Below are 17134 nucleotides of genomic sequence, written 5' to 3' on the forward strand. Positions count from 1 at the left end.
GGACACAAGGCTCCCCGTGCCAGGTCCCCTCACTCTTGCAGCTGAGGAGGCCAGGCCACTCACCTCAGGCGCCACGAAGTTGGCGGTGTAGCAAGGTGTCATGAGGAGCCCGTTCTCAGCCCGCAGCTGCTTGGCAAAGCCAAAGTCGCAGATGCGCAGGCACTCAGGGTTCCCAGACTCGTCCACATACAGGATATTGCTGGGCTTGAGGTCCCTGTGCACAACCTGGGGGAAGAGGGCCCGGGTCAGTTCTCCATGTGGGCAGGCTGCCGGTGGCCCAGGTCCACTGCCAGGGATGGGAGAGTTAGAAGACGGGCCCAGAGAGGGGGCAGAAGGACCCAGAATCTGAGAGGGGAAGGGGCTACAAAGGGGCCTTAGTGCTGCTGGTATTGCCGACTTGAAACTTCTAGGTCAATGTCTGTGAGGCAGCTCTAACTTCACTGTCCACACGGAACTCCTCAAATCCGCCATCACACAATCTCACCTAATGGCAACTCCATCCTTCCCATTGCTTGGATTGAAATCGTAAGAGTCATTCTCAATTCCTCTTTTTTTCTCGTATTCCTCAATCAATCCATTAGCAAACTCTGCTGGCTCTACCATTAAAATATACCCAGAGCCCAAGCACTTCTCAGCCCCTCTCCTGGCAGCACGCTGATCCCAGCCACTATCATCCCTCCCCCGGGGTTACGGCAGCAACCTCCTAACTGGTCTTCCTGCTTCTGACCTCACCCCCTACAGCCTGTTCTAAACAGAGCAGCCAGAGCGATCCTATTAAATGTAAGCCAGATCATGTCCTCTCCAAGGGTTCTGCTCTCAAGAGGAAACGTCTTCACGATGGCCTGATGGCCCCACCTCATCTCTCCCCTGCCCCCTACCCACGTCGCTTGCGCTCTCTGGTCCTCTAGCACTCTCTTCCTTGCTCAGTTGGCTTTGGCCACAGCAGCCTCTTTGCTCTTCCTTCAACATGCCAAGAGCCTTCACACTTGCTGTTCCCTCTTTCTGGAATACTCTTCCCTTAAGCATCGGCCTGGCTCATTCTCATTTCTTTCAGGTTTCAGCTCAAATGTCACCTTATCAGTGAGGCCTTCCCTAGACCACTCCATATAAAATAGCAATCACGGACCTGCACTCCTTAGTCTCCTCACCCTGCTTTATCTTTATCCACAGCATTTACCACCATTGGATATTTACTTAATTGTCTTCTGCACCCACCCACTGGAATGTAAGCTCCACGGGTGTTTTGCTCACTGCTGCATCCCAGCATTTAGAATAGTTCCCAGCACAAAGTAGGTATTCAATAAATAACTGCTGAATGAATGGATGAATGACACTTAACTAGTGAGGCCTTAAGCAAATGACTTTCCTCTGGCCCCGTTTGCTCATCTGTAACCTGAGGGGGCTGAACCACTCCACTTACTTTTCAACCACCCCCTCTCCCTTGGCATGGTTCTATTCATAGTCATTCCGCTATTACCTAATTATCGACAACTCTCAGATCTCTGACACTAACCCACAGCTTTCCTGAGTCCAGGCTCATATAGCTGCTTACCAGACTGCAACCACTGAATGTCCCATAGGCCCTCAAACCCAACACATCCCAGACTAAACTCATTCTCACCCTCCTTCTCCTCCTCCCATGAGCTCATGGTACCGCCTTGAGCACTGTCAAAGACCTTCAATGGCTCCCTACTACTTGCAAGATAAAGCCTGAAGTCCCCATCCTGGTGTGGAAGGCTCAGCTGTCCGTTCCAGCCTTTGTCTACCACATCCCTCAAGCGCCCTGAGCTCAGGCCAGTGGGGGTTCCTTCAGCCATAAATAGCCGTATCTGTCTGTGGAACGCTGGCTCACCCCCAGCACCGAGCACAGGGACTCGCACAGGGCAAGTGCTACGTGAACGCTGTGCAATGAATGAATGAATCACACCTCTGAAACACACAAAGACCTTGCAGGTTAGATCAGCTGAGTCTCACAGGTTAGTTGGCTTCACGAGACGGTCCTTGCATATTCCCCGTAGAGCCAGGCCAACAGGCTCAAGGGGCAGTTGCTGCGCACTCCAGCTGACAGTCACCATACAGCAACTCGGGCCCAGGTTTCAAAAGCAGCCAAATTACCAAACCAAACCAAATCCCAAACAAGAAAACACCCGCACTGTGGAGGCCAAATGCAGCCACTGAGCCAACAGGCTGTGGCTCGGGCAGAGTTGTGATTTCAGTCAGGAGGCAGATGGGCCAGAGTGTGAACCCTGGCTTTACCAGCAGTAGCTGTGTGGTCTTGATGCGTCACTTAACCTCTTTAGTCCTTGGTTTTCTCACCCGTAAAATGGGGCTGATGAGAGTGCTCGGCCCCCAGGGTTACAGGAAGGAGCATATGAGTTATGTACCAGAAATATTTAGCACAGGGCTTCGAAAATGGCAGCTGCTGTCATAGTAACGCCAGCACTCCCTGGGGCTGAGCCCCACCATCATGCTGGACATTAACATACAGTGAGTGCTTGTTAAGACGCCCTTAAAAATTAGAAGACAAGAAGGGTAGGAAAATGAAGGGACAGATGCTGTGCAAAGCAGCATCCGATCACACACAAGTTAGGGGCACAGACTCTGGGGACAGTTTAGCGATGAGGCTTTTACTTAAGCTCCCAGAGCCTCAGCTCCCTCACTTATAAAATGGGCAGAATAATACTAATACCTCCTTCATAGGTTCGTTGGAACAGTTAAATGAGTTGATGTGCAAAGTGCTTAGAATGTGTCTGGCCTGTGGAAAGTGCTATGTGGAGCGGCGGCACCTCTGTCATCACCAGCACCATCGGAGGATGTGCATTAGGGCGCCTGTGACCAGCCACACACACACAAAAGGGTGAAGTTCTTCTACATAAATCATCTGGCTAAACAGAGAAGTCAAAGTGTGAAGCCCTGCTGAGTTCTCAGACAAGCTGTCCCCGGCATGCTGGGGCCCTTACAGAAACAATATGAGGGAAGCAAGAGACCTGAAAGGGCCCACGTATTAAACAAAGAACTCTTGCAAAATAGATGAAAAAGGCAGACAACCCAATTTCTTCAAACGGACAAAAGACTTGAACAGACATTCCATAAAAGAGGCTGTCCAAATGGCAATAAACCCACGAAGAGGTGCTCAACTTCATCAGTCATCAGGAAAATGCAAATTAAAACCACTATGAGATACCATTCCTCATCTCCTAGAATGGCTGTGATTAAAAAGATGGAAAATACCAAGTGCTGGAGAGTACCAGAACTCTCACACGCTTCTGGGAGGAGTGTAAGTAGGTAAAACAACTTTGAAAAACTGGCAACATCTACTAATGATGAACATACACTGCACTATGACCCAGCAATTCCACAGTTAGGTTTACACCCAGCGTTAAAATGGGCAAGTGTTCACGAAAGACAAGTGTAAGAATGTCACGGCAGCATTATTTGTCACAGTCAAAAAACTGGTAACAACTCCATGTCCATTAACGGTAGAAAGAACAGTTAAACTGTGGTCTATTCATACAGTAGAAACCACACGGCAACGAGAAGGAGTGAACTGCAGTCACACAACATCGCAGATGAATCTCAGAGAGTGCTGACTGGCAGAAGTGAGATATGAAAGAGTACGTTTATATAAAATTAGAAGTTCACGGGCTTCCCTGGTGGCGCAGTGGTTGAGGGTCCGCCTGCCGATGCAGGGGACACGGGTTCGTGCCCCGGTCCGGGAGGATCCCACGTGCCGCGGAGCGGCTGGGCCTGCGCGTCCCGAGCCTGCGTTCCGCAACGGGAGAGGCCACGACAGTGAGAGGCCCGCGTACCACACACACACACACACACACACACACACACACACACACACACAAATTAGAAGTTCACTTAGAATGGTTATCCTTGGGGAGGGGAGGGTGCAGGGACTGGAAGGGGCTCGAGGGGGTTGGGGGGAACTGGAAATCCTTCAGTTCTTGATCTGGGTGCTCAGTTACATGGGTGTATTCACTTTTTGAAGATTTATTGAATTATACATGATGATTTGTTTATGTGATATTTCAATAGGAAGGTAACGTTAAAACAAACAGGAGGTCCCAGTGGACCCTGCTCCTGGTCAGCCCCTTCCCATTCCTCGGCTGTTATGAGATTCCCAGCTTCTAGACCACAGATGCTGCCAAAGGATAATCAGCCCCGAGAATCTCCCTCCAAATACCTCCAAGAGAGCTTCCCATTTCCTCATCATCTACCCCTGGTATTTGGAAAGGGCCAGAAGCTTTAGAAGCCCATAGATTCCAAAATCCCAAAGATTTCCTTTGGGCAAGAAACAATATTCTCCCATGACACCCCACCGAGCAGCTGTCTGTACTGGAGCGCACTACCCCTCATGGAGGGGCTCACTACTTTTGGAGGCAGCTCCCACTCTATAAAGCCCTTCCCTGCTCTGAGTTTAGGGGGCCCACTGGAAACGCACTGCTTCAGCTCTGTCTTCTAAACCTTCTTTGGGTAACATTACATTAGCTAGTACTCACGTGAGAACAAAACAGGAAAAGGAAGCACATTTACTGTCTGACCTGACATGTTTCCATATCAGTCTGTTTGCACTGGCCATATCAAAAAACTAAACCACTTCAAACATGACCATTAACAGTACATGTGGTAAACAAACTGAAGCTCTGGTTATGAGGTAAAGATCTTTTTCACAAAACTTTTACTTTATTTTTACAAACCCTAATGAAAGGATTGATTCAGGCCAAGGTCCTGAAAGGCTGAAACCATGGCATGAAGGGTCGGTGAGGACCTTTATGATACACCTCAGGCCCACCCACTGCCCGCCACCCATTCACGCATCCCCAGACTGTGACCACCGACACCACTGATGACTAACGGGGGCAACGAGATGTTGGCTCAGGGACGTGATGCTTTGTGAAGTACGCTGTGCCTCCCATGGAGTGTTTATTGACTCCTTGATCCCCAAAAGAAGTCGAAGCTAAACCTAATTAAGACTTTGGAGCACCTTGCAGTTTACAGGAAATATAGGCAATAGAGAAACAATTAAAATGATGCCATGAGGAAGCAAACAGACACATTCAGAATGTGGGACGGGGAATTCCCTGGCGGTCCAGTAATTAGGACTCCACGCTCTCACTGTCAAGGGCCCAGTTTCGATCCCTTGTCGGGGAACTGAGATCCCGCATGCCATGCGGCACAGCCAAAAAAAAAAAACCAAAGAAGATTTGGTGAATCTTGGGACTTCCCTTACGGTCCAGTGGTTAAGACTCCACGCTTCCACTGCAGGGGGCGCAGGTTCAATCCCTGGTCAGGGAACTAAGATCCCCCGTGCCGTGTGGCTCAGCCAAAAAAAAACCCAAAAAAGATTTGGTGAATCTTAAAGGGAAATGTTTTTCCTTGTACTATTCTCTTCTTTTTTTAAAACTTTTTATTTCATATTGGCGTATAGTTGATTAACAATGTGTTAGCTTCAGGTGTCCAGCAAAGTGATTCAGTTATACATATACATGTATCTATTCTTTTTCAAATTCTTTTCCCATTTAGGTTTTTACATTATATTGAGCAGAGTTCCCTGTGCTATACAGTAGGTCCTTGTTGGTTATCCATTTTCAATATAGTGCTGTGTACATCCCTTGTACTATTCTTTTAACTTTTATATAGGTTTGAACTTTTTCCTCAATAAAAAGTGGGGGAAAATACTCCAGCAACAACAAAAAAGAAAGTAAGAAATTGAAAGAGGGAGAAGGAGGGAGAAGGAGAGGGAAGGAAGAAAAGAGGGAGGGAGTGGGGTAAAAATCTTGACAATTCTTGAATCTGGTTACGGGGGGTTCATTATTCTATTCTTGTACATTTTGTATATGTTTGAAATTTTTCATACTAAAAAGTTAATGTTGGGCTTCCCTGGTGGCGCAGTGGTTGAGAGTCTGCCTGCCGATGCAGGGGACATGCGTTCATGCCCCAGTCTAGGAAGATCCCACGTGCCGCGGAGCGGCGGGGCCCGTGAGCCATGGTTGCTGAGCCTGCACGTCTGGAGCCTGTGCTCCGCAACGGGAGGGGCCACAACAGTGAGAGGCCCGTGTACCGCAAAATAAACAAACAAACAAACAAATAATAATAATAAAAAGTTAATGTTAAAAAAGAAAAGGCATAGCAATGATCTGGTCCTGTTTCCCCGTAATGTTTATGTGGCCTTTTCCAGGGGCCCGTGCTGGACCATGGTGCTTCCCTGGCACAGCACCTCACTTCATGCCTCATCCAACCTGTGAAGGGGCAGCTCTTACTGTCATGAGTTTGCAGATGAGGGGATGGCTCAGAGAGGTGAGAGGTTTTCCCAACCTAACACGCAGAACTGGACACAGCCAGTCTCATTCCAGAGCCTGCGTCCTTAACCCCCATACTGCCTGACCAGAAGCACCCTAAAACATCATCTCGTCCAGAGAGAAACTCACGCGGACTCTGTTTTCAGCTTTGATACCCTATAAGGACCTTTTCTAGCTCCGCCTTGTGCAATGATGAGGACAAGTCCTACGGTTCGGACACACACTCTTCTGTAGCACCTGCTGTGTTTCCAGCAGCATTTCCTCTTGCATCCACTTCCTCTGTCCTAACAGCAAAACCCATGGCCGGATTCATCACCCTGAAGCCTTGCAGCTCCCACAGTGATCCTGCTCGTTCTTAACTTAAAGCCTCACTCCCCATCTGTAGCTCTCCACCCAAATTCCTCAGTCAGACATTCTGGCTCCATTCTTCCTGGACTGTGTGACCTTGGGCAAGTGAGCTCACATCTCTGAGCCTCAGCCTTCTTACCTGTAAAGTGAGGCCAATAACAGCACCTACCTAACAGGGTTGTTGTGAAAATCAATTGAGATAATGTAAGGAAAGAAGTCAACATGACGCCTGCCTCGGTCCTGAACAAATGTTCATTTTCACAGTTTGGCCTCATCTCTCCCTGCCTCCCTTCCTTATGTCCATCCACTTGCCCCCTCACCCATCCCAAGTCTCCCCTCTGTCTGGCTGGTTGAAGACTGCCTGGGCCAGTCATGGTTCATACACTCTGTTTACGGTACGACCGTTGGCCGCCCCCCATGCCCACTTGGTGCCCCCGACCCAAGACTTACCCCCTGGGAATGCAGATACTCCACGGTCTTGCCGATGGTATGCAGGACGAAGCTGGCCTCACGCTCTGAGAAGAATTTCTGCCGTAGGATCTTATCCAGCAGCTCCCCTCCCCGCATCAGCTCTGTCACCAGGTACACGTGTTTGCCATCATCGTACACCTACCAGAGACCTCACCATCAGGCCCCTCCCCTTGATGCCAGGCCTGGGCCCCTTGGCCACCAGCTCACCAGGACAGGAAGGAAGGAATGACGTGAGGCTTGGGCGTGTGTTCTGCTCTGTGCTTCAGTCACCCTGGCAGGGCCTTCACCTATCTGGGCCCCTGGACAGGATGCTGGCTCTGTCCTGATGGGCAGGAAAGCTCTCAGAGACTGCCTGGGTGTGAAGTGGAGGGCACTTGGGTGCAGCCAGATCAGAGGCACTAAGGGGCCTCCCCATCCATAAGCACAGGAGGATCAGAAGCCAAAGGAATGGCAGCCCCGAGACGGTCCTAGAGTCGAGGGCCCCCATCCCCAGCCCACTCTCGAGGACCCCCACTTACATCTTTCAGAGTGATGATGTTGGGGTGCTGCCCGTACCGCAGAAGAATCTCAATCTCTTCCGAGGGATCTCGCTTGCTCTTGTCGATGACCTGAGGAGAGGGGTGCATGTGGTGGTGTCCAAGGGACCGACTCCAGACACCCTTCCCGCCACAGAGCCCACGCTGCAGGGCGTGGAGTCTCAGCCGCACACCTTTCACCCATCCACAGAGCCTCAGGCACCAAGTCTCCCCCACCAACGGGCCAGGGCTACGTGGCCCCCCACCTCCACCCCACCGAGTGGCCTCGGCCGAGACAAGGTCGAGAGGCCTACCTTGACAGCATACTCCATGGTGGTGGCCTTGTGGACACAGCGCTTGCACTCGGAGTAGGAGCCCACACCGATTGTCTCTTTTACCACATAGCCGTCGCTAAAAACCAGGTTCTTTCCGTGTAGTTGCTGCAGGAGACCAACAGGTAGGACTGACCCCGAGCTCTAGGATGCAGAGGTCATCCCCCCAGAACCCGAGGCCTTGGCACTGTGTAGATGGCACCGGGCAAGAGGCTGGAGGCCAGGGGTAGAATGTTGGCTGTGTGACCTCAGGCAAGAGTCTGCCCCTCGGGCTTCCGTGGTGGCGCAGTGGTTGAGAGTCCGCCTGCCGATGCAGGGGACACGGGTTCGTGCCCCAGTTCGGGAAGATCCCACATGCCGAGGAGCGGCTAGGCCCGTGAGCCATGGCCGCTGAGCCTGCGTGTCCGGAGCCTGTGCTCCGCAACGGGAGAGGCCACAACAGTGAGAGGCCCGCCTACCGCAAAAAAAAAAAAAAAAAAAGAATCTGGGCCTGTTTTCTACACTATATGATGGGCACACTCACTCTCGCCAGGGTGCCTGGCTGCAGTCTGTGGCTGGTGGGTGCTGGAGGGGGCAGGCAATGGGCCACAACACACGTGGAGCGGTCTGAAGCTCCGAGAAGCCCAGGCAGGACTGAGAGGGATGCAGGAGTCCTGAGCCAGGTCCCAGCTCTGCCACTTACGTGGCCTTCAGTGAGTCGCCTCCCCTTTCTGGGTGACACAGCCCACCTCAAGGGTGTCTCGAGGCTCTGAGACATTAACAGTATCAGATGCTGCCATGGTGCTGAGGGTGTGGCAGGCACTATTCCGAGCACTTTTCACCAGGTGACCCACAGCCCGTGGACGGCCCTGGTTCATGTCTGTTGTCCTCACATCCAGTCTGGTTTAACGTTTGTCCGCGACCAAGATATCCCAGGTGGATAATAAATCACATAGTCACCTTAACTTTACACACATCAACTCACATAATCCTCGAAACAATCCTTGGAGAAAGGTTTTATCATCAACCCCATTTACAGATGAGGAAACTGAGGCACTGGGAAGGCGGATGTCCCCTCCACAGTCCCTGACCTTGGAAGCTCTGACCCAGGCAGGGAGCTCCAAAGTCTACATTCTTTTTTATTTTGTTTGTTTGTTGTTGTTGTTGCTGTCGTTTTGCGGCCACACGGTGCAGCATGCAGGATTCTGGTTCCCCGACCAGGGATTGAACCCACAAACCCCTGCAGTGGAAGCATGGAGTCTCAACCCCTGGACCACCAGGGAAGTTCCCGAAGTCCACCTTCTTGCCTCTCGACTCTAAATTTCCTACAGAGCCGGGAAAGTGTGCAAATGGGGGACAAGTGGAAGGAGACCCGAGGGCCACGCCACCCACCCCCGTCAGGACCAGCCACTCCCCAGCAGCACCACCCTGGGCACTCCCTGGCATTTACCCAGGCCCTACAATGTCCTGGCTCTGTGTCAGGAACCTCATAACCGTGCTGTTATCCCTGTTTTACAAATGGGGAAACTGAGGCTCAAGGAGGCTGGAGGCCCAATGGGCTCCACAGTGGCATCAGGGTTTGAACCCAAACCTATCCAAGTCCAGAGCCTGTGTTCTCAGCCGTCTGCCTTGTGGCTTCTAGGTGGAAAAGGACAACTGAGCAGCAGCCTCCTGCCCCTCACCTGTACCACCGAGTGCAGGGGCGCCTGCGTGGCCCGAGGCTTGCCGTCGTCCTCCATCAGGCCAGTGGCCACGAAGCTGAAGCCACGGAACAGCTGATGGGCACCAGCGCTGGGGGGGATGCCTGGGGAGTCTGCAGGGGCAGGAGAGGGATGTGAGCCAGAGGAGGTACCCTTGACCCGAGGCAGCCCAGCAAAGCGGACCACAGGGGCTTCCAGGCCTGCCTCAGCAGCTGGTCGTTGTGGCAGCCTGGGCAGGGCCCCTCATCCCCGGCCTTAGTTAGCCCATCTGCCCATGTGTGTTTAGACCAGCCCAGCCCTTACACACAAGGAACAGAAAGACCCTCACCTCTGCCACCCGCCCAGGCCAAGGCACTTTATCCCTTTCTCGAGGCCTCCCTGCCTCTGGTCTGCCCCTTCAGGTCCATCTTCTGCGCAGCAGCCAGAGGGATAGTTCCAACCACAAGTCTACCCCCTGCCTGTACCCTTCAAATGCTCCCCTCTGCCCTCAGGAGAGCCCAGCTCCTCTCTCCCCATTCCACAGCTCAGCCACGCCAAGCTTCTCAGGTCCTTAAGGAAGACTCCGAGCCCCTGCACATGCTGTTCCTGTTAACTACAATCCACTCCTCGTCCATCCTTTGAGGCTCAGCTTACACACTGTCCTCTGAGAAACCTGGCCTCATGCTGCTCCTCCAGGCCCTCGCCTCATTAAGCTGCACTTGTCGTGCTGCCCAGAGCTGTCCTCATGTCTCTTCCCCCACTACAGCCTGAGCCATATGAAGGCAGGGCCTGGGTCTGTCCTGTTCACCATTAATGCTCCCATGGCTGGCACACAGTAGGGACTTGGTACGTATTTGTCAGATCAACAAATAAAGATGGGACAGACTGCTTGGAGAAGTGCTAAGCTCCCTGACATCAGAGATGTGCAAGCCACAGTGTGAAAAGCACCCCCTCTGCTAAACCTGCCCCTCCAGGAGACCTTCCAGAACGAACACTCTTCCCCAATATCTAGCCAAAATGTTAGGATTTACCAAGTTCCCTCCCAGAAGCCCCCCTACTTGGCTTCTAGCAGTAACCCCAGAGACTGAGTGGGTCTACGGCTGAGCCCACGCTTCAGATGAGTCACTGAAGCCCAGTGGTCAGAGTAGCCAAAGCCGATTCCCACGCTTGCCCCTGACCTGTGGGCACTGTCACCTCTGCTGCCAGACCGTCTCCACCTCGTGTTTGCCGGGTCAGACACTTCAGCCCTGACGTGAGTGTGAGCCTGATGCGTCTGGTCTTCCCAGTGGGCTGAAGATGCCTGGGGCAGGAGTCCTGACTTCTCTATTGTGGCCTGAAGGCCACCCCCACCACCTCACTCAGGCACAAAGAGGCCCACAGAATCCCGGAGTGGGACGACCAGGCAGAATGAGATGGAGACAAGGAGTCAGAGACCCATCCACCTGTCTGCCCACACACCTGGGCCTGCCGCAGCCCTGAACACCCCTGTGCCCTAAGAGGCCCCTGACTCCCTGCTTCCCTCCTGTACCAGTCCAAGACAAACCGGACAAAGGGCGCACCCTTGGGCGTGCGGGATGTGAACTCAGTGTCAAAGTAGAAGGTGTCATCGGGTTGTGCCACAGCCGGCTTGAAGGGTGGCTTGATCTCGCGCCGGTACAGCTTCTGCAAGGCGGGGCGGGCACAGTGGTCACCTTGGCACCTCCATAGCCTGCCAGCAGCCCCGTGCAGGAGTCAATGGCCTGGACAGAGCACAGGCTATGCAGACAGGGCATGACCGCTTGCCCTTGGGATGCGAGCCCATGCCTCCAAGGCCATGGTGTCACCTCTGCTTCTTATGGGAGGCCCTAGGCAGTAGAAGCCCCCTCCGACCACAGCTGAATCCCTGACTGGGGCTCTGGGGTGGACAGACACACTCACATTCCAGTCAATGGTGGAGTAGAAGACATGCCGCTTGATTTCCTCTGCCCCATCAGGGCCGGAGCCTGAAAAAGCCCAGATGAGAGGTCTGCCTTGGGATGCTCCAACCCGCAGACACCCGCCCTGTCCTCCGAGCAGCCTCGCCTCACTGTGGTCTGGGACCAGTGGCTGGGCTCACGCTGCCCCAAATCCATCCAGCCATCACCCCGAGGCCTACTGCCCACTCAGCATTTTCCACTGTCTGGAGCCCCTCTATGAACAAGCTCCAATGTACTGACAGGAGAAGGAAAGCCCAGAGAAGAGAGGCCAGGCAACGTGCCCAAGGCCAAAGTCAGGACAGGCCGAACCTGTTCCGAGATCTGCAGGGGGCCCCCACCTCCCTCCCAGCTCAGGCCTCATCTCTGCTGCTCTTATCCCATTGCCCTTGTCAGCCACCAGACAGGCTCTCACTCCATTCAAGCCCAGGGACCTGGACGGGACCTTACAAAGCTGGTCATGATCCAGGTGAACCCGGGAGCCAAGGAGTCAACACATACTGAGCAGCTGCTACAGACACATTCGCTGACTTCAATTAATCAACAGAGCTTGAGATCATTGTCCTCCATGGAGACGAGGACCTAGGGCTCTGGGGGGAGAAGTCAACTGCCTTGGGTCACTTCGCTCACAAATGGTACTCACTCGATCAACAAATATTTGTGGAGGGACCACTGTGTACCGAGGCAGTGGGGTCCTGTCATGGGGCTGGGACTGGGGCCTGAGCCTCTGACGCCTGAGCTCGTGCTCCTTCCGTGCGGGGCCTCTGTCCTCATCCCCAGGGGGAGTACAGATGACTCAGTTCCTGCCTTCCCCCTACACACAGCTCACCCCACTGCCCCAAACGCCACACATGGAGCCAGAAAGCAGGGTGGCCAGAGGCATCGTCTCCCCACACAAAGGACAACGGCCCCTTTCAGCCCCAGATGTGGCCCCGTGGCCTAGGCCGCAGCTGTGCCTCGCTCCCCTCCCCTGAGCTGGGGCTGCTTACCGAGCCGGTTGGCAGGATTCCGCTTGAACAGGGACCGCAGGAGGCTCTGGGCTTCCGTGCTCAGAAACTGGGGCATGCCTAGCTTTGCCCTGAAATGGCCCCCAGGTCTCGTCAGGGCTGAGCTCCACCCCAGAGGCCCCGTCTCACCTCCCACCTCTGTCCACGTCTAGTTTCCAGCTCAGTCCAGACAAGCCATCCTCAAACTCCCCTCCCAATGACTCAGGGATTCCCCTCCCACAGGCCCCTATGGATGAAAAGGGAGCCCTAGAAAGCACAGTGCTCAACCCAGAGGAGTGTCTCATTAATGGGGAATCTGAGGCAGGTGCAGGGTGTTACTCTGGCCCCCAAACTGGGGCCAGGCGTGGAGGAGACCCTGAGGTGTCAGAGAGGGGCTGGAGCTTACTTCAGAATCAGTGTCATGGTCTCCTTCCGGTCCTTCCCCTGGAAGGGCAGGGAGCCCGTCAGCATCTCAAACTGCAGAGGACAAGGGTCTGTTCAGGCTCTGGTCCCATCTCCCATGCCCCCCACCTCCTCCCACCCCAGCCACTCAGCTCCAGGCCTAGGAGTTCCGCCTGGATCAAGAACTGCATCTGCCCCTCCCCAATCTGTCAATCAGACCACGAGGAACAGTACTAGGGGTCCAAAGCTGGGGAGAGGCCCAGCACAGGGCTGGGGGCTGAGCCTGGAATCCTTCCAAGGAAGGAAACTGCAGCTGGGTGGAGGGTGAGGCCAGCTTAGCTGTGAGAGGACAAGAGGAGAGCCTTAGAGACCATCAACCACCCCCTTACACAGATGGGGAAACTGAGGCCCAGGGCCTGGGCTGGATGCTTTACCCCTGCCTGGGCACTCACCATCAGCACCCCGTAGGACCACCAGTCTGCACTGTGGGTGTGGCCCTGGCGGTTGACGACTTCGGGGGCCATGTACTCCACCGTCCCACAGAAGGAATAGGCCTTCTTCTCGTGGTCAATGGCCTCCTTGCTCAAGCCGAAGTCTGTGGCAAGGAGGGCAAGAAGACACATCTTCAGGAGCCCCTGCCTTCCTTGCTGCCATTCCCTGCACACCTATCCCTCCTGCCCAGAGGTCTGAGGGCATCACCCCCATCACACTCAGGAGGAAGCTGAGGCCCAGGGAGGTTAGGTGACCTGCACAAGGTTACACAGTGGGGAGCTGGGATTCAAACCCAGGCCCTTCCAGGTCTGGGGCCTGGGCTTTTGACCGCTTCCAAGCGCCTGGCACAGCCTCTCAGAAAAAGCGGATCCCCTGGCACTCAGCCCAGGCCCGTCAAGAGCCCATCCTGCCCTCCCCTGAAACCGGAGGGGTCAGGTGCCCTCCACTCACCAGTGAGTTTGATGTGGCCTTCCTCATCCAGAAGGATGCTGCAATGGAGAGATGGGAGTCAGGGCGCCCCAGCTGTGGGCCCTCGGTGAGTTCAGGGGACACCATGGGGCCTGCGGGGGTCGGGTCCAGCCCAGAGAAGGTGATCCACCCAGGGCCGCTCATCTGATGAATGGGCAGGTGGAGTGGGTGTTGGTGGTGCCCTGTAGGTGTGTTGCCTACCTTCTTGCTAATTCTTGAAACAACTGTGTGAGGCAGGTACTTTCATGGCCCCATTTTAACAATGGGGAAGCTAAGGCTCAGGGAGGTTAAATAACTCCCCCGGTCATAGAGCTAGTAGGTGGTAGAGACAAGATTTGAAATCGGGTCTGCCTGACTCTAAAGCCACATCTCATTCCACCTCAGCACCTGCCCCTGGCTCCCAAATTACCACTTGAGAATATTCAGATGTTAAGGAAAATTCTAGAAAGGGCCATATCAAGGAATGACCTTCAATGGTGGCATCTCAGATGTCACACTGGATTAGCAAAAAAAGTAGGCAACACCCAGGCACAGAGGTACCTGGCCCTTGGTAATGGCATTACTAGAGATCAGGCAGCCCCTCGGGTGAGCCTGCTGCCTCCGCCACTCTGCTCCACCCACCCGTTCATGGGGCAGCCCATCAGGCTGGCTCCGTACCCCAGCAGGCTGGCTCTGTCCTAGAAGAGGCCCCAGGGCCTGCCTCTGTACACCCTAGGGAGGCCGGGCGCGGCTGGGCCTTCACTCACTTCTCAGGCTTCAGATCTCTGTAAATGATGCCCAGGCTGTGCAGGTGGTCCAGGCCCAAAGCCAGCTCGGCCAGGTAAAATTTCACATCCTCCTCCGTGAACATAACCTGCAACAGGCGGGAGAGGGCTTCAGCTGGGATCACTTCTTCCTCAGGAGCTGGGTCACTGGGCAGTCAGCAGCTTCCCAGTCCTCCTTAGAGATTCCAGTGCCATACACCCTTCTCTGTATGAAGGGGTCCGAAGAATAAAATGACTAGCGTCCAAGTCACTCATGGTAGCACTGAAATGCAAACAGCGAAAGGCTGGAAACAACCCAAGGGTCAAGCAGTAGACTAGAATAAACTCTCTCCCCCACATAATGGAGTGCTATGCAGCCATAAACTAGAACAAGGATTCCTCCATGTTCTGATATGGATCCATCTCCAAGATACACTGTTGTGAAAAAAGCAAGATAAAGAACGGTACATACAGAACAGTACTTTGTATGTAAGAAAGTAGGGGTCAGGATTCAGAACACACAATGAATTGGTTTGTATTTCCAAAGAAACGTGGGAAGCTTAGATAAAAACCAATAAAATGTTTATCTGTGGGAGGGTGGTAGAGGGGGCTGGAGTGGGAGGAAGACTTCTCAATGAATATTTTTCTTTTCAATCATGTATTATCTATTTAAACGTTAAAATAACATTTTAAAAATTTAAAAAGTTTGGTTCTAAAAAAAAAAAAAAGTTTGGTTCTCTTCTAAAGTTTAAGTTGTATTAATGGTCCCATTTTTATATTTGGCTCAAATTCTTTTTTTTTTTCCAAATAAATTTATTTATTTATTTTTGGCTGCGTTGGGTCTTTGTTGCTGCGCGCGGGCTTTCTCTAAATGTGGCGAGCGGGGGGCTACTCTTCATTGCATTGCACGGGCTTATTGCAGTGGCTTCTCTTGTTGCAGAGCACAGGCTCTAGGCGCACGGGCTTCAATAGTTGTGGCATGTGGGCTCAGTAGTTGTGGCTCGTGGGTTCTAGAGCACAGGTTCAGTAGTTGTGGCGCCTGGGCTTAGTTGCTCCACGGCACGTGGGATCTTCCCAGACCAGCGCTCGAACCCGTGTCCCCTGCATTGGCAGGCGGATTTTTAACCACTGCGCCACCAGGGAAGTCCTCAAATTCTTTTATGTGAGTTCAAAATCCTTTTGGTTAACGGGACATAATGTTAAAGCATCTAGCTTTCTAGGTGGATTTGGGCTTCTCTGCATCCTTCATAGCCCTGCGCAGAGAAGCCCTGAAAGAATGGAGGTGAAAGAGGTGAGAGCCACCCTTAGCTTCTGGAATCAGGGCAGCATCAGATCCAGAGCCTGATTCTCCTCAGACCACCTTGGGGGAAACTCTCAGAGGCTTTGCCAGGGAATGGGCTCTGTCCCAGGGTGGGTCAGGGACTGCTGGGCAGGTCTGGGGAGTCTCAGGTTGATGTCTCACTGCCGTGCCAGCTCCATCCTGGTGCCCTGGCAGTGGGGTGTCAGCTCACCTCTTTAGAGAGCCGTGTGAAGAGGTCTCCGCCACGCAGGAAGTCCAGAATAAGGTAGAGCTTGCCCTCAGTCTGGAAGGCTGGGGAGATGGGAAAAGGCCATGGTGGAACCAGCTGGGCCCTGGGCCCTGCCCCTCTGATCCCAACTTCCTTAGCCTGCTAGGTGGCAGACAGGGCAACATACAGGGAAGGCAACAGCCCACCAGCAAGGGCAAAGGCTGGCAGGTAGGGTAGGAGCTCAAGTAGGGTCTGCAGTCTCACCGTAGTGCAGCTTTACTACAAACGGATGGTTTACATCAGCCAGGATGTCTCTCTCCATCTTGGTCCGAACGCGGTCACGCACTGGTCAGAGGAAGAAGGAGGTTACCAAGGGTCTGGCCACCCAACACAGCTACGCCCAGCCCTGGTTAAGAAGGACTCTCTTTTCTACTTGTTCCTCACATCTCTTGGCAGTGCCCAGGGCTGGCCCTTGGCCCTGCCCATCTCTCTAGCCCTGTCTCTTGCCATGCCCCAAGGAGGCCATTCAATCCAGCCAGTCTAAGCATCCTGCTCCTTGTGTACCCTTAGCCTCCGCCCCCGTGGCTCCCCCTGGGATGCCTTCATCAGCCCCCTCTCCATCTGGCATAAAAATCCCTAATTCCAGTCTAGGGCAGATTCTCTGGGCCTGAAATTCAGACTCACGGGTCTCAGCAGACATCCCACAAACACTTTTTTTTTTTTTTTTTTTTTTTTTTTGCAGTACGTGGGCCTCTCACTGTTGTGGCCTCTCCCGTTGCGGAGCACAGACTCCGATGCGCAGGCTCAGCAGCCATGGCTCACAGGCCCAGCCGCGCCGCGGCATATGGGATCTTCCCGGATCAGGGCACGAACCCGTGTCCCCTGCATCGGCAGGCGGACTCTCAACCACTGCGCCACCAGGGAAGCCCCCCCCTTTTTTTTTTTTAAGGA

The 17134-nt window shown here is 53.6% G+C and overlaps 1 protein-coding gene across 7 annotated transcripts in view; it reads right to left on the minus strand.

Moving 5' to 3' along the window:
* The window catches only part of RPS6KA1 (ribosomal protein S6 kinase A1), a 36361-nt gene that overhangs the window by 2985 nt on the left and 16242 nt on the right, over window positions 1-17134 (minus strand). For all 7 annotated transcript variants that reach the window (XM_022551720.3, XM_022551722.2, XM_022551721.2 and 4 more), the window contains 14 exons: window positions 16448-16528; window positions 16187-16266; window positions 14679-14785; window positions 13915-13952; window positions 13425-13567; window positions 12977-13047; window positions 12574-12662; window positions 11550-11614; window positions 11192-11294; window positions 9636-9766; window positions 7957-8082; window positions 7646-7735; window positions 7107-7265; window positions 64-225 (listed from right to left, as the gene is read on the minus strand). In XM_022551720.3, coding sequence (XP_022407428.1) covers window positions 64-225; window positions 7107-7265; window positions 7646-7735; window positions 7957-8082; window positions 9636-9766; window positions 11192-11294; window positions 11550-11614; window positions 12574-12662; window positions 12977-13047; window positions 13425-13567; window positions 13915-13952; window positions 14679-14785; window positions 16187-16266; window positions 16448-16528 — 1445 coding nt within the window. The remainder of the gene's footprint in view (window positions 1-63; window positions 226-7106; window positions 7266-7645; window positions 7736-7956; window positions 8083-9635; window positions 9767-11191; window positions 11295-11549; window positions 11615-12573; window positions 12663-12976; window positions 13048-13424; window positions 13568-13914; window positions 13953-14678; window positions 14786-16186; window positions 16267-16447; window positions 16529-17134) is intronic.

The sequence above is a fragment of the Delphinapterus leucas genome, chromosome 1 (assembly GCF_059928025.1).
Source record: "Delphinapterus leucas isolate spDelLeu-1000000601 "Yukka" chromosome 1, BTC_Dleu_Yukka2, whole genome shotgun sequence".
NCBI classification, from domain to species: Eukaryota; Metazoa; Chordata; class Mammalia; order Artiodactyla; family Monodontidae; genus Delphinapterus; species Delphinapterus leucas.